Source organism: Loxodonta africana, chromosome 4 (assembly GCF_030014295.1).
Source record: "Loxodonta africana isolate mLoxAfr1 chromosome 4, mLoxAfr1.hap2, whole genome shotgun sequence".
Lineage (NCBI taxonomy): Eukaryota > Metazoa > Chordata > Mammalia > Proboscidea > Elephantidae > Loxodonta > Loxodonta africana.
Genome location: NC_087345.1, coordinates 31136242 through 31157323, shown reverse-complemented (window position 1 = coordinate 31157323; position 21082 = coordinate 31136242). Strand labels below are relative to the sequence as shown.

The following is a 21082-nucleotide window of genomic DNA, read 5'->3' as shown; positions in this document are numbered from 1 at the left end:
TGACCAACCTATCAAATTATCATTGTTTCTCCTCTAAAATGTAAGGAGACATAGTGTCCAGAAAGATTGCCATATAATACTTAAGCTTTGGTCATAATCTCCATGTTAGGAAAAATTCTTAATTGCCCTTAGCCTGATATTCCTCCAGTATAAGGGTAACAAGCACTGCTGACTTGGAAAGATTTATTATTATCACAGATCTAAAGAACAGCAACGTTACTCTCCTTTACTTCTTCTATTTCCTCTTTCTCTTTTCCTGCCTCCTCATTTGCTTTCTCTTTCTGAACAATTTAGTCCCTGAAGCCATTAAATGCAGAAAAGAAAGGTCAGCATCTACAATAAAAAGAGAAGGAAACCTACAGCAAAGTGACAGAACCCAAGCCAAGTGAGGAGAGTGTCCTTAATGGGGGCAGCCTAATATAGACCCTGAGCAAGGTGGAGAAGGCACCCCTGTGGAGGGAACTGATCAATTAAGCCTATATATTAAAGATAACGGAACCCAGGCTTTTCACTAACAGAGAAGGATGTTATAAATATGGAAAGGGAGAAAACTAGAATGAATCCTGCCCACGGAACTGGACTGGAATTAGAGGTATCGTTGTGAATTCATAGGATACAATGAGAAGATGGCAGCTTTCCTATGTGGTATTCCTGCCAAAGATGCATAACCTGAATCTAATCATGAGGAAACACTAGGAAAACTCAAATTGAGGGACATTTTACAAGATAATTGGCTTACAATCTCCAAAATTATCAAGGTCATAAAAGTCAAAGAAAGACAAATGCTGTTCCATGCTAGAGAATAAGAAGGCATGACAATTAAGTGCCATATGTGAACTGGATCCCAATGAAGGGCATTACCAGGACAACTGTCGATACTTAAAAGGGGTCTGAGGAATAGACAGTTGTAATGTGGCAATGATAATTCCCTGATTTGGGTGGCTATATTCTGATTACGTAAAAGAATGTCCTTGTTTGTAGGAAATACAAACAAAAGTATTCTAGGGTGACAGAGTATGAAATTGGTAACTTACTTTCAAATGGTTCAGATAAAAATGTTTTTGAATTCTACTTCCAACTTTTCTCTAAAAAAATTGAGGTGGGTACATAGTTCTACTTAAAACTACTGAAGAATTACTTAAACCTGAGTCATGGTCAGATTCAAATCACACATGGATATGTAAGGAAAGATGGGAACCAAACGTTGACACTGGACTGATCAAAAGAAAAAGTTGAATTTGTGAGCATTTATACTCTCGTAAAATCAGATATAGTCACCTGGAGCCCTGGTGGCATAGTGGTTAAGAGCTGGGCTACTAAACAAAAGGTCAGCAGTTCGAATCCACCAGCCACTCCTTGGAAACCCTAGGGGTGCCAACTCTGTAAGCCTGCTATGAGTTGGAATCAACTCAACAGCAATGGGCTGGGTTCAAACCCACCAGCTGCTCTGCAGGAGAAAAAGATACTTTACATAGAGAAAAGAAAAGATCTGCTCCTGTAAAGATTTCAACCTAGTAAACCCTATGGGGTAGTTCTACTCTGTCCTATAGGGTTGCTATGAGTTGGAATCTACTTGATGGCACACAATAACAACAACAATTTTTGTATGGGCCTGTAAAAACAAAACAAATTAATTCCTATCAAGTTAATTCCAACTCATGGCAAGCCCACGTGTTCCAGAGCAGAGCTACACTCCATAAAGATTCGAATGCTTTGATTTGAACCACCAATCTTTGAGTTAGTAGCCAAGCACAAAACCATCTGTACACTACCCCAGGATTCCAAGGGCCTAGACAGAAGAGTCTGTTTTCTATCCTACAAAGCACCATCACCATGCTGAATGTATGGTACACACCCTCAGAAAATTTGTTAACTAGTAAAGCTTTAAAAAAAGAGAGAAAATATTAATGATAGGCTTATTAGTGACCATTAGACTCATTGATTATAGAGTAATATGTATAATTTCAATGGGACCCAACCTCTTTCTACTCAAATCAGCTTTGTGAGTAATGCAGAAGAAACAAATGCCAAGTCTTTGGTGACCAGTCCCACCTCTAAAAGTAAGTAGAAAAAGCAGTCACCTCCTTCTGGAATCAGAGGATGAATGGTCAAATAAATGACCCCCAATGGTCTATCTTGGTTATAGAATTACACCATTAAAGATCTGGCTTAAGATAGAAGAAATTTCCTATTAAAATGCAAATATCTTAGAGTTCTCATTCAAATAAAACCTCATGAAATTTATGGAATTATTCCTTGCACAGCCATTAATGTCTTAACAGTAACATTTATAATAACAAAAACTAGTATTTTGAGTCCCTACTATGTAACAGGCACTATGCTAGATACTTCATATGTTGTTGTTGCGTGCCATCAAGTCAATTTCGACTCATAGTGACCCTACAAGACACAGCAGAACTGCCCATCAAGGTTTCCTAGGCTATAATCTTTATGGGAGCAGACTGCCAGCTCTTTTCTCCTGCAGAGCTGCTGGTGGGTTCAAACCGCCAACCTTTTGGTTAGCAGGCAAGTGCTTAAGTATTGCACCTCCAGGACTCCTTTAGATACCCTATGTAAAGTATCTTTAATCCTTAAAATTCTACAAGATAGATATTACCATCCCCACTTTATAAATAAGGAGATGGAAGCCCAAAGAAGTTAAAGAACTGGCCTTGGGCCACATGTCTATTCAGTGGCAGAGTCTGGATTCAAATTCAAGGTGCACACTTTTTCCATTACAGTCTGCCACTTCTTTCTACTGTACTATTTACTGTTCTAAAAAATGGAGATCTATGGCATGAGAAAATAAAATGCAATATAGGAAACTTTTTATTGGTAGAGGATAAACCTGAATGAGAGTTCCGGGTTTCAGGCAAAAGAAGCCAAAGAATCCTCAGAATCAAGAAAGGAAAAGAAGCACAGCAAAGGGACCGAGGAGCACAGAAAGAGGGATGCAAAGGTTCTGAGGACAATCTGCCTGGTTCTCCAGTTTTTCTAGAGTCTAAGACTAGAGTTCATGAAGTCCCTGAGTTAACAGTGAACTCAGCGAAAAACTACGGATTCAGTTTTAGAGACCTGAAAGACATGGATCATAACATTCATCAAATGAGGACTATGAGAATACTGTATTTTCCTCCTTTGTATGAGAAGGAAGGATAAATCCCGCCCATCCAGAGACATTGGATGGGCAAGTTATTAAATCACCTTTGAAGACAACAGATGTTAGATGACATCAAGAGCCCGAGAAATTCTGACATGGAATAATTCCCCTCTGTTTTAACGTGAAAATGACGACTGACAAAGAGATATTTTAAAACATCTTTAGCTAACTTATTTTAACACTGAATTCAGTTCCTGTTCACATACTATCAAGAAACAAATTTAAAGCAAAATACAGTCTATGATGTGAAACTATATGATGAACACAGGCAAAAATAATTGAGAACTATTTAAGAGCTGATATCTGTTACTACATAAAATTCTCCTAAAAAAACACATTTCTATACATGAACTGAAAATATATAGGTATTTTCACAAGCCAGTGAATCCCTGTAAAACAAGGAAGCACCATAGCACGACACTATAGCATGATGGAAAGATATAGGGGACCAGAAAGACCTGAATTTGAATCAGGATCTGTCACTTGCTAGTTGTGTAACTTTGTGCAAGTTATTCAACTTTTCTGATCTTTTACCCCATATATAAAAATGGGATTAATAATAAGTACCTTGTAAGACTGTTGTGAAGACAGGACACAAATCAGGTAAAGTAGCTAACATGATACCTGGGACATTAGTAGTATCAGCAATTCCACTTCTAGAAATGTACACTAAGAAAATAATTTCATAAAAAATGTGGCTTGTAAGGTTCAACAGTTAAGCATTCAGCTGCTAACCGAAAGGTTGGTGGTTCAAACCTACCCACTGACTCCACAGGAGAAAGACCTGGCAATCTAATTATAGCCTAGAAAACCCTATGGGGCAGACTTATTCTGTCACATGGGATTCCTGTGAGTCGAAATTGACTCAATAGCACCTAACACTAACAACATGATGGCATGCATCATAACGTGAAGAAGAAAGAAGTGGGAGTTAAAAACCACCAGATATTCTAGCATTAGGGGACTGGCTAAGTAACAGAATATACATTAGATTAGTGGTTCCCAAACTTTAGCTTTACATAAGAATTACCTGGGATTAATGTCACTGAATTGTACACTTAAAAATTACTGCAATGGCAAATGTTTTGTTATGTATATTTTACCACAATAAACAACATCATGATAAACAGAGAAAAGACTGAAGTTGTCAAGAATTTCATTTGACTTGGATCCTCAAAAAACATCCACAGAAGAAGCAGTCAAGAAATCAAATGACACATTGCATTGGCCAAATCTGCTGCAAAAGGCATCTTTAAATTGTTGAAAAGCAAAGATGTCACCTTGAAGACTAAGGTGCACCTGACACAAGCCATGGTGTTTTCAATCACCTCATATGCATGAAACGCAAAAAGAATGAACAGATCTGTCTTGGAAGAAATACGACCAGAAGCCTCCTTAGAAGGATTGCGAGACTATGTCTCACACACTTGGGACATATTTTCAAGATCAATCTCTGGAAAAGGACATCATGCTTGGTAAAGTAGAGGGTCAGCATAAAAGAGGAATACCCCCAATGAGATGGATTGAAACAGTGGCTACAACAGTGGGCTTAAGCATAAAATCGATTATGAGGATGGCGAAGAACTGGGCAGTGTTTCGTTCTGTTGTACATAAGGTTGCTCTAAGTCGGAACAGACCCAACGGCAACTAACAACAACAAAAACAAGGGAAGCTGATAAAAATACATATTTCTGAGCTCTGCATTTGAATTCTGACCCAGGCGGTCTGGAAGGGGACCAGGAAATGCGTATGTTTAAAAAACACTGCAGGTGATTCTGATGAAAGCAGTCTATGAAAATTCTGCATTAGATGGAATACTATAAAGCCATTAAAAAGGATGACTATGAAGACTATGTAGTAACAGTGAAAAAATTTATGACATGCTGTTGGAGCCCAGGTGGTGCAGCAGTGGTTAAGAGTTCAGCTGTCAACAAAAAGAAACAATGCTTCATGGTTGGGGGGAGGATAGAAAAACAGTAAACAGACAATAAGTGGTAACTTTGATGAAGGGTAAGACGGCACACAGTAGTGGGGAGTCAGCACAACTTCTATAAGGCAAAGTCACTGAAGCTCCATAGACACATCCAAACTCCCTGAGGGCCCAAATTGCTAGGCTGACAGCTGTGGGGACCATGGTCTCAGGGAACATCTAGCTCAGCTGACATAACATAGCTTATAAAGAAAATGTTCCATATTCTACTTTAGTGAGTAGCATCAGAGTTCTTAAAAGCCTGTGAGCAGCCATCTACGATACTCCACTGGTCTCAAAACTTTGGGAACAAAGAAGAATGAAGAAAACTAAAGATACAAGGAAAAGATTAGTCCAAATGACTAATGGACCACATCTAGCACAGCTTCCACCAGACTGAGTCCAGCACAACTAAATGGTGCCCGGCTACCACCACTGACTGCTCTGACAAGCATCACGATAGAGGATCCCAGGCAGAGCTGGAGAAAAATGTAGAACAAAATTCTAACTCTGAAAGAAAGACCACACTTACTGGCCCAACACAGACTAGAGAAACCCTGAGAGTATGGGCCCCAGACACCCTTTCAGCTCAGTAATGAAGTCATTCCTGAGGTTCACCCTTCAGCCAAAGAGTGGGCAGGCCCATGAAACAAGACTAAAGGGGCACACTAGCCCAGGGACAAGGACTAGAAGGCAGGAGAGAACAGGAAAGCTGGTAATAGGGAACCCAAAGTTGAGAAGGGAGACTGTTGACATGTCATGGGGTTGTTAACCAATGTCATAAAACAATATGTGTACTAACTGATTAATGAGAAACTAGTTTGTTCTGTAAACCTTCATCTAAAGTACAATTTAAAAAAAAAAAAAAGATTGTGGCTGTTAACCAAAAGGTCAGCAGTTCGAATCCACCAGCCTCTCCTTGGAAATTATATAGGGCAGGTCTACTCTGTCCTACAGGGTCGCTATAAGTAGGAATCGACTCAGTGGCAATGGGTTTGGTTTGGTTTTGGTTTATTGAGTAAAAAATTCAAGGTCCAAAATTGTATGCTTTATTTGATAACAATTATATTAAACATGCACAAAAGAGAAAATTTTTTAGCAATAGGATTACAGGTGATTTTTCATCTCTTATGAAATGATATGGTAATAGACTAGGAAGAAGGACTCAGCAGTCTACTTCTGAAAAGAATAAGCCAGTAAAAAACTTATGAATAGTAGTGGAACATTGTCTGATATACTGCCAGAAGATGAGACCCAGGTTAAAACGCACGCAAAATTTTTGACAACTGGGAAAGTGCTGTCTCTTCAAAGTACAGTCAACCTTAATGACGTGGATGAAGTCAAGCTTTTGGGACCGTCGTTTGCTGATGTGGCATGACTCAAAATGAGAAGAAACAGCTGCAAACATCCAATAATAATTGGAACATGAAATGTATGAAGTATGAATCTAGGAAAATTGGAAATCATCAAAAATAAAATGGAACACACAAACATTCATGTCCTAGGCATTAGTGGGCCGAAATGGACTGGTGTTGGCCATTTTGAGTCTGACAATCTTATGGCCTACTATGCCGGGAAAGTCAACTTGAAGAGGAATGGTGCTGCATTCATCGTCAAAAAGAATATTTCAAGATCTATCCTGAAGTATAACGCAGTCAGTGATAGGGTAGTACCAAACGCCTACAAGGAACACCAGTTAATACAACTATTATTCGAATTTTCGCACCAACCACTAAGGCCAAAGATGAAGAAACTGAAGATTTTCCCAGCTTTTGCAGTCTGAAATTGATCGAACATGCAATCAGTATGCATTAAGGTATTAGTGGTGATTGGAATGCGAAAGTTAGAAGCAAAGAAGAAGGATCGGTAGTTGGAAAATATGGCCTTGCTGATAGAAACGATGCGGAGATCACATGACAGAATTTTGCAAGACCAACGACTTCTTCATTGCAAATACCTTCTTTCACCAACATAAACAGCAACTATACACAGGTACCTCACCAGATGAAATACACAGGAATCAAATCGACTACATCTGTGGAAACCGATGATGGAAAAGCTCAATATCATCAGTCAGAACAAGGCCAGGGGCCGACTATGGAACAGACCATCACTTGCTCAAATGCAAGCTCAAGTGGAAACTGAAGAAAATTAGGACAAGTCCACAAGAGCCAAAGTATGACCTTGAATATATCCCACCTGAATTTAGAGACCATCTCAAGAACAGATTTGACGAGTTGAACCCTAATGACAAAAGACCAGAAGAGGTATGGAATGACATCGAGGACATCATACATGAGGAAAGCAAGGGGTCATTTAATTGACAAGAAAGAAAGAAAAGGCCAAAATGGGTGTCCAGAAGAGACCGTGAAACTTGCTCTTGAACGTCGAGCCACTAAAGCAAAAGAAGAAATGAACTAAAAGAACTGAACAGAAGATTTCAAAGGGCGGTCAAGAAAACAAAGTATTATAATGACATGTGCAAGGAGCTGGAGATAGAATATCAAAAGGGAAGAAGACGCTCGGCACTTCTCAAGCTGAAAGAACTGAAGAAAAAATTCAAGCCTTGAGCTGCAATAGTGAAGGATTGTATGCGGAAAACATTAAATGATGCAGGAAGCATCAAAAGAAGATGGAAAGAATACACGGAGTCACTATGCCAAAAAAATTGGTCTATGTTCAACCATTTCAAGAGGTAGCATATGATCAGGAACCGATGGTACTGAAGGAAAAAGTCCAAGTTGCACTGAAGGCGTTGGTGAAAAACAAGGCTCCAGGAATCAATGGACTATCAATTGAGATGTTTCAACAAAAGGATGCAGCACTGGAAGTGCTCATACAGCTATACCAAGAAATTTGGAAGACAGTTACCTGGCCAACTGACTGGAAGAGATCCATACTTATGCCTAGTCCCAAGAAAGGTGATCCAACCAAATGCGGAAATTATCAGACAATATCATTAATATCACACACAAGCAAAATTTTGCTGAAGATCATTCAAAAGTGACTGCAGCAATATATCAACAGGGAACTGCCAAAAATTCAAGCTGGATTCAAAAGAGGATGTGGAACCAGGGATATCATTGCTTATGTCAGATGAATCCTGGCTGAAAGCAGAGAATACCAGAAGGATGTTTACCTAAAGGCATTTGACTGTGTGGATCATAACAAATTATGGATAACACTGCAAAGAACGGGTATTCCTGAACACTTAATTGTGTTCATGAGGAACCTGTACATAGACCAAGAGGCAGTTGTCTGGACAGAACAAGGGGATACTGATTGGTTTAAAGTCAGGAAAGGTGTGCGTCAGGGTTGTATTCTTTCACCATACCTACTCAATCTGTATGCTGAGCAAATAATACGAGAAGCTGGACTATAGGAAGAAGAATGGGGCATCAGGATTAGAGGAAGACTAATTAACAACCTGCAATGTGCAGATGACACAACTTTGCTCAATGAAAGTGAAGAGGACTTGAAGCACTTACTAATGAAGAGCAAAGACCACAGCCTTTAGTATGGATGATACCTCAACATAAAGAAAACAAAAATCCTCACAACTGGACCAATGAGCAACATCATGATAAACGGAGAAAAGACTGAAGTTGTCAAGGATTTCATTTGACTTGGATCCACAATCAACACCCACGGAAGCAGCATTCAGGAAATCTAATGATGCATTGCATTGGGCAAATCTGCAGCAAAGGATCTCTTTTAAAGTGCTGAAGAGCAAAGATGTCACCTTGAAGACTAAGGTGCACCTGACCCAAGCCATGGTATTTTCAATTGCATCATATGCATGGGAAAGCTGGACAATGAATAAGGAAGACGGAAGGAGAACTGATGCCTTCAAATTGTGGTGTTGGCAAAGAATGTTGAATATACCATAAACCGTCAAAAGAACAAACAGATCTGTCTTAGAAGAAGTACAGCCAGAATGCTCCTTAGAAGCAAGGATGGCAAGACTTCAACTTACATATTTTGGATATGTTGTCAGGAGGGATCAGTCCCTGGAGAAGGACATCATGCTTGGTAAAGCACAAGGTCATCGGAAAAGAGGAAGACCCTCCAGGAGGTGGACCGACACAGTGCCTGCAACAATGGGCTCAAGCATAACAACAATTGTGAGCATGGCAAAGGACTGGGAAGTGTTTTGTTCTGTGGTACACAAGATCGCTATGAGTTGGAACCAGCTCAACAGCACCTAACAACAACAACAACATTATGGTAAACAAAAATATTAATAGATTAAAAATTGGAGGAAAAATGCCAGTGGATCTCCATGGCCTTCAGAATAAAGTTCAAACTTCTTAGGGCAGTACAAAAAAATCCTTCCATCTCCAGACTTACCTCTTGTCCGTGCCCTATACCAAACTACGTATACCCACCCCCTTCCATTGAGTCAATTCTAACTCATAGTGACCCCTTAAGGTTTCCGAGGCTGTAAATCTCCAAGTAAGCAGACTGCCACTTCTTTCCCCCACAGAGACACTGATGATTTTGAACCGTGAACCTTTCAGTTAGCAGTCAATCACTTTAACCACTATGCCACCAGGGCTCCTTAAATTACACTGTTGTTGTTAGGGGCCGTCGAATCAGTTCCTACTCATAGTGACCCTATATATTTAACTATGTATAACACTCCAAATTCTGTCCTACAATTTCATACACTACTCCATCATTGAATATACTGTTCCTTCTGTCTGAAATGCCCTTCCCCCAGCTTGTCAGGCTGGCAAACGCCTACTCATCCTACAGGATTCAAGTGTCAACTCCTCTCTTAAGTTTCCTGACTACACCTCCCAGGGCACCTCCTTCTTGTTCCTAGTGGTTCTATAGCATTGTTTGGTACTTCCACTACAGTATATATCAGGCTGTATTGTAATTCTTTGTTTACATATCTGTCCCATTATTCTACAAGTACTTTGGTGGTATGTAGAGATGCTCTCATTCCACTTTAGAACCCACAGGCTCAGCACCTAGAACATAACAAAACCAAACCAGTTGCCGTCAAGTGGATTCTGACTCAGAGCGATGCTACAGGAAAAGGAGAACTGCCCCAAGGAGTGGCTGGTAGATTTGAACTGCCAACCTTTCGGTTAGCAGTCATAGCCCTTAACCACTACACCACCAGGGAAAAAATACTTGTTGATGAAATATTCGATCATTCTTTGTTATCACTGTTCTTAGATGTCAGTTCTCTATTAAAATCTTGATTGGCTGGTTGGTCAGATGGTGGCTGGCTGCACGGCTGATAAGTAAGTTTTGGACTACGCACACCTTAATACACAGCAGGAAAGAAATGGGGAGGGGGTACTTTTAAGAACTAGTTTAACCATAGTTAGTACATTCTTCACATTCTTTGATTATGTCTTCAGGGTTTTTTCAACCTTCAGAGTAACTGACCACTCTGGTCAATTGCCAAAGCAAGCCAACAAGAAGCAACTCTGTTCTGGGATACCCGCACCGCTGGAGTGTAAGTGTCAGAGAACGTGCCGGCAAAATTCCTGCTGCTCCTTCCAAACACAGGCCCACTCACTCCCAAGTCTGCACAGTAGCAGTAAAACATCTATACCAAACAGGGATCCTTCTGTAAGTAAACAGAGTGGTTCCTTACTAAATTCAAAATACAAGACATTATATTTAGCATATTTGTGTGAAACATAAACCATTTCAAATGCAGATTAGAACTACAGGTATCAAACAAAGATCTAAAGTGGCTAAACAGTAATTTAGATGAAAAGCGAAAATTTAAAAGAATGTGGCAGAGCGCCAATTGGAACCCAGGGTCAGAACTTCGAATGTTTTCTCTGTATATGAAAACATAAATTATGGGCTAATCTAGACAATGAAATCTACTGGCAACATGAAACTTTTTTAAATAACAAGAGAATGCATTTAAAAGAATTTCAATCTCAAACCACATTAGATACTAAAGCTCTCATACAATTCTAGCTCATATTTTTGTCATCTGTGATTGTATAATAAATAAGCCTAAAAATAATTTCTGGAAATAAGCAAATAATATATGCTGATATCTAAGATGGATACATAACACAGATTTATTCACAACTATCCAATGAAAAGTTCTAGGGACTAAACAAGAAACAGTGAGTAAAAACATTTCCATGGCCAGCTCTATCATCTCAGCTATCCCATTTCTCATGTCTCCATTCAAATCCCTTTCCCCCTCTACAACACCAAACTTCTAACAAAAAAACTAAACCCATTGCCATCAAGTCAATTCTGGCAATCCTACAGGACAGAGTAGAACCACCCCATTGAGTTTCCAAGGAGGGCCTGGTGGATTCGAACTGCCGACCTTCTGGTTAGCAGATGTAACTCTTAACCACTACACCACCAGGGTTTTCAGACTTTTAACAAGGCAGGATAAATGACAACCTTTACCCAAGTCCGTCTGGCAAATTCTGGCAAAACTCAGTCCGACAGCTCTCCACAATAGCTCCATAGCTTTACTATTTGGGCCTTAAGTTTTGTTTCCTCTTTAAAAGAAAATACTTAAAGGATTTCCTCTACCTAAGAGCCTTTACCAATCAATCACCCTTCAGTATGAATTAAGTGTCATCTCCTACAAGCAGTTTTTGGTTGTGGGGTAAAAATAGATAAGATATAAGAGCACTGAGTCCCTGAGATTAGGAGAGAAATTAACTTTCAGGTAGGCAGGAAACTAGATGATGAAGGCAAACTTTTGTAAACCCATCAGTTTTCAAAGGTCCAATATTTCTTCTTCTTAACCTACTCCATGCTACACAACCCATTCCAGCTCTATTTCCCACACACATAGTTTTCTCTCTCATAGGAAAAGGATAGATGACAGAAGAACTAAAGCTAGGGTAAACTTGTAGCAATCAGAATGGGGGAAAAAAAGGCTTTCTTTCTAGAAAAAAGAGATTTGGGGAGGAATCATTCAAAGAAGACACGGTGTGGGGGGCAGAAATATCAGGCAGGCAGCAGGAAATGAGGCCGGCTATTTAAGTTCACATGCACCCATCAAGTTTTGATCCAATCAAAGTACTGATCAAAGAATGGTAACAAATCTAGGCTAGTTGTTTCAGCTAACCAGAAGTAATTAACCACTTTATTCTCAAAACACAATAAAAAGCATTCAGCTGTTAACCGAAAGGTTGGTAGTTCAAACCCACCCAGCAGTTCTGTGGGAGAAAGATCTGGCAATCTGCTTCCGAAAAGATTATAGCCTAGGAAACCTTATAGGGCAGCTCTACTCTGTCCTATAGGGTCACTATGAAGCAAAACTGACTCAATGGCACCCAACAACAATACAATAGAACCCAAATAACTCTACAGCACAACTGAATCAAAGTTCCATTTTACAGCTGGGCACATGAAGACATGCTGTTAAAAAAAAAGCACTAGTCATAAGAAGCAGATTTAGAAATAAACACTCTTTGGACATTCTAGTAGAAGAAACCTAGGAAAATAATTATCCTTTAAACATATTTTTTTATCCACCCCCAAAATTACACAGTTTCAAACTCATCCACGTTCAACACAAATGTAGAATTCATATTTCATGCGAAAACTGGACAATAAATACGGAAGACTGAAGAATCGATGCCTTTGAATTATAGTGTTGGCAAAGAATATTGAATATACCATGGACTGCCAAAAGAACGAACAGATGTGTCTTGGAAGAAGTACAGCCAGAATGCTCCTTAGAAGCAAGGATGACTAGGGCTTCGACTCACATATTTTGGACATGTTAGCAGGGCAATCAGTCCCTGAGAAGGACATCACGCTTGGTAAGGTACAGGGTAACCAAAAAAGAGGAAAACCCTCAACGAGATGGATTGACACAGTGGCTGCAACAATGGGCTCAAGCATAACAACTATGAAGATGGTGCAGGACCGAGCAGTGTTTTATTCTGTTGTGCATAGGGTCACCATGAGTCGAAACCAACTTGACTGCACCTAACAACAAGAATTCACTTGCTGTCCTACTAATACAAAAGAAGAAAATTAGACCATAAGAAGAATCTCTGGGTCTGTATTAAGAAAAACCCAAAAATTTCTGGGTCTGTATTACACAAGGTAATTCACTGGATTTTCAACCGGCCTTGTACCTCTATATAGCCCATGTGTCACTACATACATGAGAATAAGCTGGAACATGGATGTGTCTTGTGTGCAAATTCCTGCTTTTTCAAATATAAAATATCCTCTCATACTAATATACAATGAGTAATCAGAATTCATATTTTAAATAATTAAAGTCATGAGGCAATATGTTCAAAATGGAAATCAAAGGCACACTAAAATGCACTGAGTGTTAAAATCCTTGAGGTTCTGTAGGTTGAAAATTAGTCTTTTCTGCCCTTTGGCTTGCTTTTAGCCTACTTCCATTTCTAATTAAATACTTAGGAAGAATGTTCTATAATGGGCTATTTGATAGAAGTTTCCAAAATTACCCCATATACATAATTAAGTAGATGATTTCAATATACAATTGAACTAATCAAATTGTGTTTACTGTCACCTGAGAGGTTAAATTGCAAAACCAAGTCCATAGAAACACTGCTGAATATTGTACACGTCTACATTAATGTCAGTGAAGATACCCTCCACCCTCCCATCAAACCTAAGAGATCACTTAGCCACACCAGGAATTGTTGAACCTAAGTAAGGATGGAGAGGTTGAGTGGTAGTCACTGACTGTCCTAGTTCTCAGCCTCATAGTTTTGAACAGGGAGCTGAAAACCCTTCTTAACAGAGAAAGAGGTCAATACCAAAACTCCCTCTCCTCTCTCCTTCCTCCCCATCATGCAGCTGGCACTGTTCACTCTGGCAGACACAGCTCCCTGAACATAATGGTGCAATCACCGCTTCAAACATCATTACTATCTAAAATAGATAACCCACTTGCAACTAGACTATTTTTATAGATGTAACATTTCCATGCAGCTTAACTGTTCCGTTTGTGATTTATTCCATTTCACCAACGTAGTTTCTCTCAATCTGAGTACCTTATATCGGTACCAATAACCACAATTGCCCAAATAGGTGTGAAAATCACAACGCTTCCTAGTTGCCACTTACCTCCTTGTACCTATCACCAAAAATTTCATGAACTAAATCCTGAACCTGTAAGCTCTCTGGTTTATATATCTTTGGTGACCTAAAGATTATTTTTCCCCTCTTCTCATTCATCTTCTTTCTCACATTCATCTTCTTTCTCACATGGGGGTCTTGAGAACTGGATTCTTCATGTTCAACAAGAATTTGCTAAAAATTTTACATGCAGTGTATACTTTATATACAGTGTAAATAGTATATAAAGTGTATACCTTTACACGCACTTTACACAGTGCAGGACTCTTTGAGGCACTAAGAAAGTCAAGTAAATCAGAGGCATTAATACACTTTATTGCTTTATTAAAATACAAATCTTAAGCTAGACTCAAAAAAATAATAGTAATATACATTTTAAACGGGAATTATTGTTATCTAGAATAAAGGTAGTCATGCTAAAGGCAGAGATTTTAACAGGTTTTACAGCTGTCTCATGAAAAATATAAGTTAAATAACATGAAACTTCACATATAATCTGGAGGAAGAAAAAGAGGGAGGCAACTCAATTTTAGGTACTCTGAAAAGCTCAGGTTTTTTAATGGATGAAAGGGGGTGGCAAGGGGTATAAACACAGAAGAGTAGTATATACTTATCTATGGAAAATGCTAATGTCCCTTTCGGCTAAATTTGAAGGAAAAAAAAGGAGCTGTAAGTTCATTGCTATGGCAGCTAATGTAACCTTAAGCTTTGACAGAGCATGAGTAAAACTGTGGATGTTTTTAAAACACAAGAGAATCTTCTATGATAAACTAACAATGCTGAGAATCTGATTCTTCCCAACTTCTGTTTTGCCTCCATATTCCCTAAATGAGATCCATTTTCAAACTGGAAAGGATAAGCCAAATAATGTTAGGGGAGATTACTGAAGCTCCAAATAGACAGTGATCACTAGAGACACTTAAAAACCAAAAAAAAAAAACATTGCCATCAAGTCGATTCCGACTCACAGTGACCCTATAGGACAGAGTAGAACTGCCCCATACAGTTTCTAAGGAGCGCCTGGTAGATTCGAACCATCAATCTTTTGGTTAGCAGCTGTAGCTCTTAACCACTACACCACCAGGGAGTCCAAGAGACACTTAGCTGCTTTAAATGCCTTTGAGTATCCAGATGCACAAGAATTGGATGTAAGGGGGGCAGAGGGAATGAATGTGCATCAGTAGTAGGCATCATCAAAGGCTCACTGGCAGAAACAAGTCATAATAAAGTAGCATGCTTTCCATGGAATTTACAGACTTACTACTAAAAGGGACAGATTCAAGGAATGCTATAAACAGAACAGCATGAGTTTGTGAAGGCGATGGAGAAAATATCGCATAATATTCTCACAGGTACAATGCAGAGAAGTAGTTGACTGATAGTTCTATTAAGAGGCTTCAGTGTTGGTAGAAAAACCATGCATAAAGAGCGCTACCTTTAAATTTATACTAAACCGAAGAGAGTTTCTTTAGGGATATAACATGGTGTGTTGAATTCCAGTCACAGAAAACATGCTTATTAAATCTACAGGTGATGCAGAGGAGAGAAGTTAACACACTGAAAGACTCAAGAATCAAGAAGATCTAGATAGATTATAAATACAGGCTAAAACAAATAAGATGAGATTTAATAGGAAATTTTAAGTTCAATCAACACTTTTACAAGCACTATATAGGGGAACCATGGTTTCACAGTTGATTGAAAAAAATACCTGGAAGTTTTCATTGACTATATGCTCAAAGCCAGCCCACACCCATATATGGCTCAGATAATCTTGGCCTGTACTAATGAAGGTCTTAAAGCAACAACAAGGGAGGTAATAATTTCATTGTATTATGCTTTAAATAGCTGCTATTTTATTTTTATTACATAAAACATGTTCATTGTAGAATACTGGAATACGCAGATAAGCTAAAAGAAAATAAAGATCATTGAGAGTTCTACCATTCAAATATGAATACTATTTACATTCCGGTGTTCATCATCCCAGACTTCTTTATATACGTTATGAATGTCAATGTCTCTCTCTTCATAAATATACATATATTTGTTTTGTTGTTTTCTTTTTTTAAACAAAATATAGGATCATACTATAAATGCTGTTTTGTTACCTGCTTTTTTGCACTCAATGGTAAATCAAGTCCCAGTATATTCTACACTAGTCAAACAACATCTAGTGCATTTTGTTCATTTCTGGGTACCATATTTTAAAAGGTCATTGAAAAATTTATGAGTATGGTAGGAACAGAAAAGTGGGTAATGTAAGGTATGAAAACACAAGTCCTTAACACCTACGGTCTATTGCCATATGACAAAAGGTAGAAGGAAATGATGGCACTTCTCTGAAAAAAAAAAAAGAAGAAGAAGGTTTATAAGAAACAGTATAGCTAAATGCATGCTCCAGAAGAACTGTTCTGGCAGATGGGTTAAACCTATTTTATACTGACTCATATAGCAACTACTACCAACTATTACATCTCACATACTTTGGACATGTTATCAGGAGGGATCAGTCCCTGGAGAAGGACATCATGCTTGGTAGAGTAGAGGGTCAGCAAAAAAGAGAAAGACCCTCAGTGAGATGGACTGATACAGTGGCTGCAACAATGGGCTCAAGCATAACAATTGCAAGGATGGCGCAGGACTGGACAGGGTTTTATTCTGTTGTACACAGTGTCGCTATGAGTCAGAACCAACTCAACAGCACCTAACAACGACCAATTTGTGAGAGTTACCGGGAGGTAGTTTTCAGCCCAACAAATGGAGAATTTAAAAATAGAGCTTTCAGAAAAAAAAAAAAAAAAAACACAACAGAATGAATCTTGACATTGGCAGGTTAAACAAGGCTAGAATAACTAACTGCTGAGGGATGTTGCAGAGGAAATTTCTGCACTAGGTCAAAAGCTGGATTAAAAGCTTCTTCCCATTGGAAGAGTCTAAGATTCTACGGAAAACTTCTGACAGACATTTGCTCCCAGTCCAATATAAAGCAGATCTTTAGTAAATAAGGATTTAAGAAAAAGAGTGAAGTGCTTTAGAAATGCATGAGAAATAATAACACCAGCTATGAATATGTATGTGCTAAATGCTTTACTTTCATGACATTATACCTCATTAATCCTTACAACCCTATATGACAGGTACTTCTATTATCCCCCTTTACAGAAGAGGAAAGTGAGGCTCGGGGAGTTTTTTATGTTTATTCAAGTTCATTCTTGTTTTTGCTCAAAATTGCAGTGTCACACAAGCATACCTGATTCCCCATAATATAGCTACTGCTCACTTAGTAGGCAGTATGTAACTGAAGCATCTTCAGGGAAGTTCTTCATCTAGTGATTCCTTAAAGGGCAGTCATGAGATGTTTTTTAATTAGCAAAAAAAAAATTAAAGATTTTTAAATTATTATTCCTAGAAAAATGTTTGGACTGGACTATCTAAATTGTCTGTGTGCCTTAACTTTTATGAATAAAGTAGATTCAATGAATAAGACATAAGGCATGGTAAAGCAAATTTGAATCATAGAATTTCAAATCTCTACTGTTACTAATTGTGTGACCTTGGGCAACTTTTTAATCTTTGTATCTCTTAGGCCTTCATCTGTGAAACGAGGGTGGGCCTCCTAAGGTGGATGTAAGAATTGAAAGAGATGATACATGCAAGCATTTAGCAAAGTGTCTGACATTATTACACAAGTAACAATAGGGGTAAAGTGTCAAACCTAGTCCACAATTCATTCCAAAATATTAAAAAATCCCTAGGTGTCATTACATTTGATGTGAGGCAGCACATTTTCTACCCAGAAAACCCAGTGCTGTCGAGTCGATACCGGCTCATATTTAAGCACACTTTCTAGTAGCTTGAAAATTCATTTCTGAGGACAATCATTTGCGAAATAAAGTGACAACTAAATAAAATGTGTTCTCTAAGAAATCACATTTTATGAAAAGAATCGCCCTAAGAATGCAATTTCAACTCTCATTTTCTTCAGTGACACAGTTTTAGTTGCTGTATTCCATATGGACTTGCATTTTGATACACAAAATGCAAGTTGAAAGGTTATTGGTTTTGTTTGTTAGTTTCACAACTTGGTTCAAACTCCTCTAACGAAGCCATGTCTACGTTTCATTGTTTTCTACATGCGTTCACGTTGCCATGCTACCACCGCTACCTCTGACAAAACAAGTAAAATCAGGTCACAATTCTGATGTTTCATTTAATGTCTATTTATCACTTAATCGTTGACATCTTATTTCTAGAATTTATCATCAGTTTTTTTTTTTAAAAATGGGAAAGGAGTATTTTAAGAAAGTTTGCCTTTAAGATGTGTCATGAAGATAGTCTTCTTAAATTACCCTTCATCTTAATGAATTAACTGAAGTTTTTTGTGTTCTCAAAAAATTCTTTAGTATTTTTCCCAAGGACTTGATTCTTTTTATAAGCCCCTTCGAGCATTTAGGTTTCTGGCCATGATTATGTTCATTGCTGACGCGATCTACTGGCAAAAATATTTTTTACCTGTAATTTAAAACTGTAACCAGATAAACTGGTTGTATATAAATTACCTATGACTAAGGGCAATTATCAGAGCTGTAATCTGAAATATGTACACACTGTCTACTTGTGTTTGAAAATGAAAATTATTTAACAAGAGAGTGCACACAAGAGTTATCACTTTCTAGGACCTACTGAAAAAATACCCCATAAATATTCATTGTTCTGAAGTGAACTGTCATTACAATAAAATGTCACTGTCAAATACATGGGACCTTTTAAATCCCATCAACTATTTTCCAGCCAAATTTATTTCATTGTAATATAAATGTTTTCATTTTCCCTATTAGCCAGTACTGTAATTGCATTGTCTGGCCACTACAACATATGGGAACTTGTGCAAAGATCACAGTGTCATCACCCAAAAGTTTATACTAAGCACTTGTCAAGAGTAGCACTGAATAGCTTTTAAAAAAAACCAAGATAATAATTGGGCTCTTTAAAATTTTTACAACTATAGTTGCATCGCTTAAGAGATGCTTCAGGGTGAGAGTATGAATAATGACTGATGTCTCAAAAAATATCCAGAATAAACTGAATAGCCATGATTTTAGAAATGAAAGACGTTTCCTTGAATTTTACCTATTGTACTCTTAAGGCACCTCCCTCCCATTTGATTTCATTTGCTCAAGTCAACTTTTAAGTTAATAGTTTCTCAAATATGCTAATCAATCATGCTATCTCTAAGGTACTACCTGCTGAATAAAGGCCTTGACATTTTTTAAATGTCACCTTAGAAAGTTTCCTCAATCAATATTAATCTCAGCTGCAACATCTTTACATTAAAAGGCCTCTACTATAATCCATACACACTATCCCAATTCTGACCTGACATCCTCTTTCCTGAGATAAAATAACCAAGTTTCACTCAGCTGTGTCCAGATAGGTGACAGTACTGCTGGGGCTGTCCAACCTGCCTCATCAAGTTTTACACACACACCCGTACTGATGACATCTCATCAAAAGGTTCACTTTTTTCATTTGTAGGATCACAACGCACGGCACAGCAAATGCCTTCTGCAAAAGAAGGTAGCAGCAAGCAAAGGCTGTGGCTTTTGCAGGGTAACTGCGTGCACCCAGTAGCTTCCCTGCAAATTCCATTTAAATAGACACCCCCCCAAAAAAAAGGGCTGGGTTTGATGCTGAAAATATGTAATAAGCATTTATGGAAAGAGGTGGAAAGCCGATTTTCTTCAAGCAACACTAGTACATGTACAAGTTCTGCACCACAGCTCAGAAAAAAAGTAGCTACTGACGCATTGATAGAAGGCTATTTTAAAATTACTCAAAGAATCTAAAGCATCAACCTGACTGGGAGACTCTTGCCTCCTCCCCATACACACAGTCTGTTTTCCTACCTAATTTAAGAATGAATCGCTGGCAGCCACCAGGTGCAAACACCATGAGGAGGAGACGGTACCTATCACAATGCATAACGAGATAGGCAATCCCTGAGCTGGTTTCCGTCCTTACCTTAGCAGGTTAGACAGGGGCAGGGGTCCGGATCCGCCGCCCAGGATCCCTCCTTTCCTGCCAGACAGGAGTTTCTCCACCAGAGCCACATTTCCAGTTCGAGCAGCTTCCAGCAGCTCCTGGTCCTTCCCCATAGTCTCTCACCGACTCCCCCCTCCCGCCCCCCGAGTCCTTTCCCCACCTCGGGTCCTCCTCGCCGCCCCCCCCACACCCCCAAAATCCAGGGCCCTCCCCACCCCACCCAGCAATGATGCAAAAGCTTCAGCACCAAGAGGTCCCTGCAGCCCCAAGCCGGGAACACCACTCTCTCCTCTTCGGGGCGCAGCTTTTACAATGGGGATCAGACCATGTCTTGGAAGAGGGGCTGGCCGAGCTGGGAGCCGCGACGCGCTCCCACAGCCACTCCCCTGAATTCCCGAGGCCTCGTCCCCGCGGGTGGGGCGGGTGGGGCGTGAGGGGGTGGGGATCAGGGGATGCTTTGGAGGAGCGGGAGGAGGATGCTGAGGACCAAGCAGGTTGGAGGAGATGGCAGAGACGGTCCTCGCTGGAGCCGAAGCGTAGCGAACGACCGCGGCAGCGGCCCGCGCGCCCTCGCTTCCCAGCCCGGGCTTGCCTCGGCTTCCGCGCCGGTCCGGCTCGGCGGCTAAGCGGCCCGCAGCGGGGAGGAGCGCGACGGCTCCGGCGGCCGCGGCCCGCGCCGAGGCAGGGCGGTGCGGGCAAGCCGCGTCGGGCGCGTGCCGAGGGCGGCGGCGCGGGGCCGGGGCCGGGCTGGGCAGGACGGGCGCCCCCGTGCGCCTGCGGTGGCGCTGGGCCTGGCGCGCTGGGCGACCGGCGCGTGGGGG

At 39.7% G+C, this 21082-nt stretch overlaps 1 protein-coding gene across 5 annotated transcripts in view; it reads right to left on the bottom strand.

The window, feature by feature from the left end:
• The window catches only part of ANKS1B (ankyrin repeat and sterile alpha motif domain containing 1B), a 1402370-nt gene extending 1381985 nt beyond the window's left edge, over positions 1 to 20385 (bottom strand). For all 5 annotated transcript variants that reach the window (XM_023559966.2, XM_023559973.2, XM_003405282.4 and 2 more), the window contains exon 1: positions 20241 to 20385. In XM_023559966.2, the coding sequence (XP_023415734.2) occupies positions 20241 to 20374 (134 nt within the window). In that variant the 5' untranslated portion in view covers positions 20375 to 20385. The remainder of the gene's footprint in view (positions 1 to 20240) is intronic.
• Positions 20386 to 21082: the final 697 nt, after the last annotated feature.